Below are 9,892 nucleotides of genomic sequence, written 5' to 3'. Positions count from 1 at the left end.
GGAAATCTACTCGGTGCTCTGTGGTGACCTAACGGGAAGGAAATCCAAAAAAGAGGGGATATATGTATACATATAGCTGATTTACTTTGCTGTACAACAGAAACTAACACAACATTGTAAAGCAATTATACCCCAATTTTAAAATAAACTGAAAAAATAAAGAACTCCTACAACTCAACAACAAAAGAACAAACAACCCTATTCAAAAATGGGCAAAGGATTTGAATAGACATTTCTCCAAAGAATATGTACAAATGGCCAACAAGCACATGAGAAGATGCTCAACATCACTAACCATCAGTGAAATGTAAATCAAAACTACAATGAGCGGGCTTCCCTGGTGGCGCAGTGGTTGAGAGTCCGCCTGCCGATGCTGGGGACACGGGTTCGTGCCCCGGTCCAGGAGGATCCCACATGCCGCAAAGCGGCTGGGCCCGTGAGCCATGGCCGCTAAGCCTGCGTGTCCGGAGCCTGTGTTCCGCAACGGGAGAGGCCACAACAGTGAGAGGCCCACGTACCGCAAAAAAAAAAAAAAAAGGAAACAAGTGGTGAGGATGTGGAGAAACTGGAATCCCCGTGCACTGTTGGTGGGAATATAAAATGGTGCAGCTGTGGTCCGTGTGTTACCGTGAAAAACAAACGATGGGGTTTGGAGAGCTTCCAGTTGATGAACACACTGATGTGCTGGGAGCGGGGCACACCTGGAGGAGTCGTGAAAGCTCCAAACCATTTCCCACATACCTTGTCCTATGCATTTCTTCCCTTTGGCTGTTCCTGAGTTGTACGCTTCATAATAAACTGGCAATAGAGAGTAAAGCACTTCCCTGAGTTCTGTGAGCCATTCTAGCAAATTATTAAACCCGAGGAAGGGGGTGTGGAGACCCCAGATTGATGGTTAGTTGGTCAGAAGCACCATTCACAACCTGGGACTTGGGTTTGGCATCTGAAGTAGGGGGCAGTCTTGGGGAACTAAGCCCTTAACCTGTGGGGTCTGTGCTAACTCTGGGTACTTAGAGTCTGCATTTAATTGTAGGACCCCTAGTTGGTGTCCAAAGAGTTGGAGAATTGCTTAATGTGAGGGAAAGATCCCACACATTTGGCATCAGAAGTGCTCTGTGTATAGAGGAAACAAGTTTCCTTTTACTATCTGAAAGAACTGAAAGCAGGGTCTCAAAGACATATTTGTGCACCCATGTTCATAACAGGATTATACACAAACAGCCAAGAGGTAGAAGCAATCCAAGTGTCCACTGACAGACGAATGGATAAACAAAATGCGGTATATCCATATGATGGAATATTATTTAGTCTTAAAAAGGAAAGAAATTCGGACACATGCTGCAACATGGATGAAACTTGATGATATTATCCTAAGCGAAATAAGCCAGCTACTGAAAGATAAATATTGTGTGATTCTACTTTTATGAGGTACCTACAGTAGTCACATTCATAGAGAAAGAAAGTAGAATGGTGGTTGCCAGGAGCTGGGGAAAGGGAGGAATGGGGAATTATTGTTTAATGGGTATAGAGTTTCAGTTTTGCAACATGAAAAAGTTCTGGAGATTGGCTACAAAACAGTGTGCATATACTTAACACTACTGAAGTGTACACTTAGAAATGGTTACGATGGTAAATTTTATGTTATGTGTATTTTACAATTAAAATTTTTAAAATTTTAAAGTAAATTGAAACATGTCAACAGGATCATTTCTTCATTTGCTGCCCTGTCCATCTGGCTCAGCTTCTATAAACTTAGAAAGTCAGAGTGGCAGGGATTTGGAGACATAGTTCCATTTTAAAGATTAAAAAATGGAGGCGACAGTGGCAAGGTGACCTGTGAAGGTCTTGGTATGTTAGCAGTGAAGACAAGACTAGAAAGAAGAGCTCCTGACTGGCCCCCTCCAGACTGGGGCCCTACCCCGCACCACAACCCCGACGGGGACAGTCCATTTCTTGATGGAGATGATAATAACTCTCATCCAAACCGGGGTTTCTTCCCACACACCACTGGTCTGGGGGATCAGGCAAGCCCAGGGAAAAAATGTACCTTGGTTAAAGTCCGTATGATCTGAATTTCAAAGCCCCTGAACAAACCTGGAAGGAGAAGAGGAGAGAAATACGACCAACTTAAATGTTGACGGGGCACACTGAGTACTGTTTTTTCCATTGAGTTATTTTGTAATTTTTCCCAACATGAGCCTTAAAAGGAATATTACCCTTCAAGGCAGACTGAATAAATGACCTACTGTTTTTCTGCCTGTCTACAATAATATCACAGTATGAGGTATGCATATAAATTATTTTTTATTTCAGTTTGATGATTGGGAAAAGATACCGACATATAAGATCAAATCAAAGCTAGCAAATAACTCTACTGGCAGTTAAGTGGCTGATTTTATTAAAATAAAGACATGTCTGTTTAAACCAAAAAAATGTTGCCGCTGGCACTCTGCTTTGGCTGGGACCTTTGAAATTAAGGCCAAGGTGCTGATAAGCACCCTCACAGCATCGGCCTCCTTTGAAGCACTCGCAGTACCTGGGACAGCACACAGATGTGCGGTCCACGCAAGTGCCTTGGAAACAATCCCTTTCACCAGTGGTTTATTTTGAGAAGATTCACTTTCAGCTGGTAAGGCTTTGCCCGGATACATTTCTCAGGGCTGATGATGGCTCCTCATGCAGCACATGATGTAGATTCTCTTTGCATTTTGCAGACATTCCTGTTGTGCCTTAACCAGGGGTGAGTGCCACAACCAAAACAGCTGGGAATATTCCCTCATTCCCCCCAGTCTGCAAGCCAGTCTGCAATTCTGCCCCAGGTTCTAGCCCTTCAAATCTTGAGGGATGTTTTCTTCGTCCACAGGTTGTTTAGGTTTTAACTGGCTGTTTAAAGTTAAAAAGGAATATCTCAAGCCCCCTGCCATGCTGAAAGGAGAATAAAAAAGAGTGAAAATAAATTCCATAGATGGTACAACCAACAGCTACTGACATCTTTACAAATACAGTCAACTTAATTTTTTTGATAACTTGGCTGTTTGTTTCCTTTTCTTTATTTCATTGAGGTATAGGTGATTTACAATGCAGTCAGCTTAATTTGAAGGGAATTATTGAAACCCCTGATTTACTTCCTCAAATTTGTGTATTAATCGATGAGAATTAACCCTCTTATTTACAAATCTGTGGGGGCAGAAAAAGAGCAGATCAAGTCTAATAGAGAAACTTGGAGAAAAAATAAGCACTTGGTTATTACTTGAATAGACTATACAGTATTATCCTAAAATAGTGTCCCACCTCTGAGACCCCAAAATGCCTTTCAAAAATATCTTAGTCACTCCTCCCAATATCCTTAGCACATGGCGCTTCAATGGAGCACAGATTTAGTGAGGCCCATTCACAAAAGGAAGACACACAACTTAAGGGCTTTTCTGAGAGGAGGAAACAGAAAATTAGATCTCAACCCTTTGAATTTTCATTACATGTCCCCATGGTCCACATGAAAGAGTATGTCATCAAAAGAGATGAACTGAATGATTTAAGTAAATTTTATCCTAGAAATTGTAAAGTCAAAACACCTCCTGCCCTTTCACTTATAACATATTAATCAGGCTTTTAAAAATTCATATTTTACTAAAATAAGTTCATTTAAAAATCCCACTTACCAAATATTTAACCCTACAAAGTTTAATACAGAGAAAATGTAGTCTCCACCTACTAACATTCCAATGTAGGCAACGGATACGTTCTGCAGACAAAGAGAGGATTAATGATTTTAAAAGTAAAGGCTTTAGGGGGAAAACTCATATATATAGTGAAACCTGAAACTAAATATTTTAGTTACTTTTCAAAAAGACTCGCATATAGCAGGGGTTCATGGAATATTGAATAAGTGGATAAAAACCATTACATATGGCTTTATAAAGAAAATGAAATAAACTACAGCACCATAATCACAGAAACTGCATTATCCATACCCTCTTCCAGTTAATACATAGGAAAAAGATGTAAGAGTTGGGTTGTAATCAGCTTTCCAGATTTCATCTCTTTACCATCATTGGGTAGTGAATTTTAATCATATTAGTCCTAAACTTGAAAAAACTAAGACATCTGATAAATTAAAAGCAGTACTCTGTCCAGTGTATTCTCAGAGGCCCTTGGGCAGCCAACAGAGCAGAGAAGTCTACTGTTGAAGCACTCACTCACGGTAGGAGTTCACGTGAACAGAAACACAAAGCAACTGCAGAACAGAATTTAGAACACCTCCACCCTCCTATTCATTAGTGTGTGTTCAAATGCATGTACACACACGCAGCATACACACCAGTCCCAGAGTTAATCACCTTATAATTGAGCATAGATCTAGGCTGAAAACAGTTCTTCACAAGAATTCCCTTTCTTAGTCAGCAAGGTTCTCCCAGAAAACCAAACTGTAGATCACAAGGTATCTTAGCACAGAAACTTGGTATGTTTTTCAGCTATTTCACTTGGTTTTCCCAGACCATCCTTTCCCACCATTCCCAATTTAAGTCATCATTTGTCTCTTGCTTTTAAATTAGCAAGTCTTCCCTCTGTTTTGTGGATTAGGAGATTAGAAGACGTAAGGAGGGATCACCCAGGCACAGCTGAAAATATCACAAGCCTCCATTCTTACTACAGCACGGATAATAACAACAATAAAATCAAACAGTCAATTTCCCAATTTGGTTGTGCGTTTCGAGGCTTCAACCACTTACCTTGATGGCTCCAACCACCGCCGTCGTCAGGGCCGAATTGTAATAGCTGCACAAAAGTGTGGAGTACATCAACAGAAACCTGGGGCAAGGAAGAAAACACTTGAGTGTGCCTTACTGGTCTGGGTAATAAACAGATTAAGAAGAGCCAGTAAGTGACCCACACAGGCATTTTAAACAAATAAAAAAGAAAAACGCACCATAAAGATTAAAAAATACCTACATCTTAAAACATCTCAATAATTCGATATTTTCAGGAAAATGGTCCAGTTGTGCATTAGCCAAACTTTCTACCTTAGGTGTCCTTTTCATTTTGTCTGTGCATTTTCCATCAGTGTTTCCACAAAAAGGGGATAAGGACAATGAGATTTTTTAAGTGATCTGAAATCTTCCGTTTAACAGATGTTACAACAGTGGGTTTCAGTCCTCTCTGTGCATCAGAATCACCTGGTGCACTTTTAACACCATGATGCCTGGCAGAGGGTCTCCAACTGGTTTGAGGTGGGGACCCAGCCATATGCCATATCAAAGCTCTATGGATGATTCTAATGTGCAGCCAGTTCTGAGAACCACTGGTGTTAGCAGGGAAAACCAGCTGCAATGATTGCTAGCTTTGGACAAAGAAGATTTAAATAATGGATTCCACATGCCAGTGGTACTCCTGTACCTTATTACTAAAGTTAATCTGACAGGCATTCAACACTGACCAGTATATTGACACTTGTCAACAAAATGACTACAGAATCATGACCAAACACCAGATAAGAAAATATACATATACACAGGAATGTAGAATTCAATCAGAGATAAAGAAATATATTCATTTCACTCAAGTAGTAATGAAAATTAGCTGTAACCTAGGTGGGGTGCAAAATTTCATCCACTGGAATCAGGTGATTAAATGTTGAAAGAGGTTACAATAAAAACTGGTTGAGAATGAGACTGGAAAGATACTGAGAGAGCATAAGATGTATTGGATTTTAAAGCTAAACACCAGTTAGAAGGCATGAGCTTGGGAACTGTACTCTAAGAAAGGGCTCAGCCCCTAAGCATTAGGGAGACTCCCCCTGGGGCAATTTAGCACCCCAGTCGCAGGTCCAGGACCAAACTTCTGATTGTTAATAACAGAATCTAGATCACAAACAGTAACCGTTTTTGTCCTGAGTATGTTCATTATCAGGGATGATAGAGAAAAAATATTAGAGATAACATACATCAAGCTGAGGAATAAACTCAATTACAAACAAATTCTGTAATCTTCAAAATAATGTCTGTCTTTGTTATTAAGGTAATTACAATAATTTGGCAAGTTAGAGAATCCAACATCTTGGTCTTTGTGGCTTGTATTTAAAATGTGCAATTGATATTAAATTTGCAATTTTCACTTGAATGAGATAAGAAAATCTAAGCCTGTACACAGTATTCAAATGTTTAAAAGAAGCTGATTTACCACATTGCCAAGTTTGGTTTATTAGATTTCAAAGAGTTGCTAGGCTTGTAAAACAACCTGGCCCATCAGCTTCTCTAGGGCCTTATTAAGGCTTGGAATTGCTGGAAAAATCAGGTAAATTACATTTGTAAATCACATTTTAAATATTTAATTCTCTTTTAATTCACTAAGTTGTAAACAAGACTGATTCACAGTAAATTATTTAGGAGATTTCAATCAGTTAAACTTGGGTTAACAAACCATTCATCAAATAATGAAAGTAAATATTCTTATGTTAGTATAAAAATTACTAGCTTTATAAATAGAGCAAGAATATTTATAAATTGGCTTAAGAAAATCTAAGTTTTTTTTTAGTTTTTACAATTTTAATAAATTCAACATTAATTTAGAGTCCCAGGGAACTATAAATAATCCAACTTATGCATAAAATGAAAAGATTAAAAAACTCAACCTGGTGTTACTTGGTGCCTGCTCTGCTGGGCCTGGGTAGTAAGAGTATATAAACCCACAGCATCTGCCCTGAAGGAGCTAAGAGTCTAATAAAATAACAGAGATCACAACTCCCAGGAGGGGCCCAACCCAATTTCCAGGACACAGAAAAGCTTCCTGCAGGCTTCCTAAACTGGAGCGCAGCCTTAAACCCAGAACAGTCATGAATATCCTTTATGTCCTATTTTTGCTTAAAATTTCCTACTCCAGAGTTTCCAATCATGCAATGTTTTCTTCATTCCACATTTTAGCAAAACCACCTTGGCCAATATCCATCTAGCCTGAGTGTGGGCCACTAGGACACTCACCCACCAGCTGGGCTGAGCGAGGGGAGGAGTCCCTGTCTCCAGCCTCCTGGGGGAGTTTGAATTAGCGGCAGTCCTCCTAAGTGACAGATGGCATCTGACACAGGAACAGCCACTTTCTGCAGACAGAAAGGCTGCACTTCTCAGTATACCACCTGGGTGTCCCCAGAGAGGGTAACTATAAAATGACGAGGATCAAAGGAGTGTATTAAAACTTTTTCTAAGAAACATGATTTATTTCTATACGCAAATATGCACCTACACTGTCCTTTGGCTAAGACCAAGGTTCTGAATTAAAAGACCCTCCATTAACTCAATGCAAAGGAAACCACTTTTAACACCAAAAATGTCAACCTCCACATGACAGTTTTGATTTTAGCATCTGTGAATTAATAAAATGTAAAGATATTCAGCACTGCTGAATTCTCAGTACATTTCTGCCATTACGTACTTATAAAATCGTACTTATCATCTGTGTACATTTGAAAAATAATGGCACATACAAAAGATACACATTTATTCAGACAACAGATACCAGCTGGTGTTTTGGCTTATAGGGCCCCAAGGGATGGAGGTACCCATGTGAAAACCCCTGAACCAGAACCCTTGCTCAAAGGTTTCTTCCTGTTTCTGAAAAATAACACAAAAAATAACTGATTAACCCAAAGTTGGACGGCACACTCGTGGGAGTCACAAGCAGAACTCAAATGGCCTTGTTTACAACTTGTTGCTGGTTACCATTCCACGTACAAGCATACATAGAAGTCCAACACAAATGTTCAAATAATAAAATGCTACTTTTACACTCCTTCCACCAACCACAATTGTACCCAAGCACATTATTCTCTTATTTCAGATTTCAAAGAATTTCAAGTAATCTCATCTTGCCCATCTCTGGTAAGAATTCTCTCCTACCCCAGACCTCAGTGGTGTGCCAGGGAAGCCAAAGTCATGGGAAAAATATGATCTATTTTCCTGGAACATCGATTTTACGCTACAATTTGGTTTGTTGGGAAATGATGGAAATATCTATACTCTTTGAAGGTTCTGTCACTCCTGTGTCCAAGCAATCAGCAGAATCCTATTTTGTCTTGGACCCTACATCTTGGCAGGATCAGTGAAGGTTCAAAGAATAGAACATTTTTTATGCTATGAGTAGGGAAAATTGATACATTTGTGTTTCTATTAAGGAATATATTACTGCTTCAGTAAGATCAAAGAGGCTGCTACTAGGGCAGAAACAGATTAGGATAATTGCCTCCAGGGCTTAGAAGCTGGTGCCAGATGCTGGTGTGAATGAACCAGAACCTGTCACTTCTCGGCAAGATTAAAAAGAACAGCAGAGCTAGCTTTTTAAAATCTAGTTTGTCAACTTAAATTTCAGTCTTATTTTACCTCTACCTGCATTAAATTAGCGTGGCTCCCACAATCCAGTTTACCTGCCTGATGCAATTTCACTTCTTCATATGCTTTATTTACAAACTCTTGATTACAAATAGCATTTCTTAAAGCTGAATCATTCACCATGACTCAGAAGAAAAGTCTGCTCTTTTCACCATTCCACTGGCTTCTTAACATACAGTTCTAAAGTGTTATAATTTTTAAATTATATTTTCAACTCCGGATAGAGGGTTGGTGGTCAGAGAAAGCAAGTTTGAAATGCAAACTTGAAAGCAGTGAAAATAAGGAAGAAGCTGAGAGAGAGTTCTCTGGAGTCAAGGGTTGGAACACGCACATGTTAGTCCTGAGGCTCCTTGAGCATGAACCGAAGAGAAGGGACAGCCAGTTCCAGTTGTTCTGAAAAGCAAGGATATGCTCAGAAGCTTACAATGGTTTCTATCACTGCAAAGAACCAAGTGACCTAATCATCGTGTCCTCTGAGTGAGAAACTGTAAGAAAGCAGGATTCTGAAAAATGCACCATGCCAAAATGGAAGTTTCCTTCTAGAGCAGTTTCAGAATTAAAACATGGTGGTTGAAGATGAAGTAGACATAACAGAAGAAAAACTACTGAAGTCATGGGCTATAGGCAGAACCAAATCTGTCTGGGGTGAAAAAGGACAGCCAAACTGAAAAGGCTGGGCTCAGAAATAGAAATATTAACAACAAAAACAATAGTTAACACTTACTGAACATTTTCTATATGTCTACACTAAGGGCTCTTTACTCATTCAATCCACATAACCTTATAAATTAGCTACATTACATCATTGTTCCCATTTTAAAGATAAGGAAATTGAGGCTCAGAGAGGGTAGGTAACTAGTCCAAGGACCCAGAGCTAAAAAGTGGCAAAGTCAGGATTCAAATCTAGGCCATCTGATTCCAGAGTACAGGCACCTGTTAGAATGATGCCATGATTTTAGTGTCCTCAAAAGACCCACTTAAAAAACTGAGATCTACGTAGTTTTTACCCTGAAAGTTGTAGAATCTGAAATATTAATATTTTCATCATTTACTGATTTATTTTTAATTACTATGCCTTTATGACATCTTTACATGCAAAATGACTACTGATAAAATACTGATTAAGAACTTTTATCAAGAGAGTATTTGTTTTCTAGGAAACACATTATTAATTGGAAAAAAAGGCATGTAGTTGTAGATAAATAGGGTCAAGATTCTGACAAAGAAGCCCCAGAAGTGCCAGCTCAGGCACTGCCCACCCCACCACTCACTGCAGACAGCTGACATCAAAGGGTTTATTTCTTGGGACTTCCCTGGTGGCACAGTAGTTAAGAATCCGCCTGCCAATACAGGGGGCACAGGTTCGAGCCCTGGTCCAGGAAGATCCCACATGCCGTGGAGCAACTAAGCCCATGCGCCACAACTACTGAGCCTGCGTGCCACAACTACTGAAACCCACGTGCTCTAGGGCCCGCATGCTGCAACTACTGAAACCCACGTGCCTAGAGCCCGTGCTC

At 39.7% G+C, this 9,892-nt stretch overlaps 1 protein-coding gene across 2 annotated transcripts in view; it reads right to left on the bottom strand.

The window, feature by feature from the left end:
* Positions 1-2,292: 2,292 nt before the first annotated feature.
* The window catches only part of SLC35D2 (solute carrier family 35 member D2), a 53,772-nt gene continuing 46,172 nt past the window's right edge, over positions 2,293-9,892 (bottom strand). For both annotated transcript variants that reach the window (XM_065879021.1, XM_065879020.1), the window contains 3 exons: positions 4,731-4,809; positions 3,660-3,742; positions 2,293-2,925 (listed from right to left, as the gene is read on the bottom strand). In XM_065879021.1, coding sequence (XP_065735093.1) covers positions 2,823-2,925; positions 3,660-3,742; positions 4,731-4,809 — 265 coding nt within the window. In that variant the 3' untranslated portion in view covers positions 2,293-2,822. The remainder of the gene's footprint in view (positions 2,926-3,659; positions 3,743-4,730; positions 4,810-9,892) is intronic.

Source organism: Phocoena phocoena, chromosome 6 (assembly GCF_963924675.1).
Source record: "Phocoena phocoena chromosome 6, mPhoPho1.1, whole genome shotgun sequence".
Taxonomy (NCBI): domain Eukaryota; kingdom Metazoa; phylum Chordata; class Mammalia; order Artiodactyla; family Phocoenidae; genus Phocoena; species Phocoena phocoena.
Note: the sequence above shows the minus strand (reverse complement) of the source record. Positions and strands in the feature narration are given on the sequence as shown.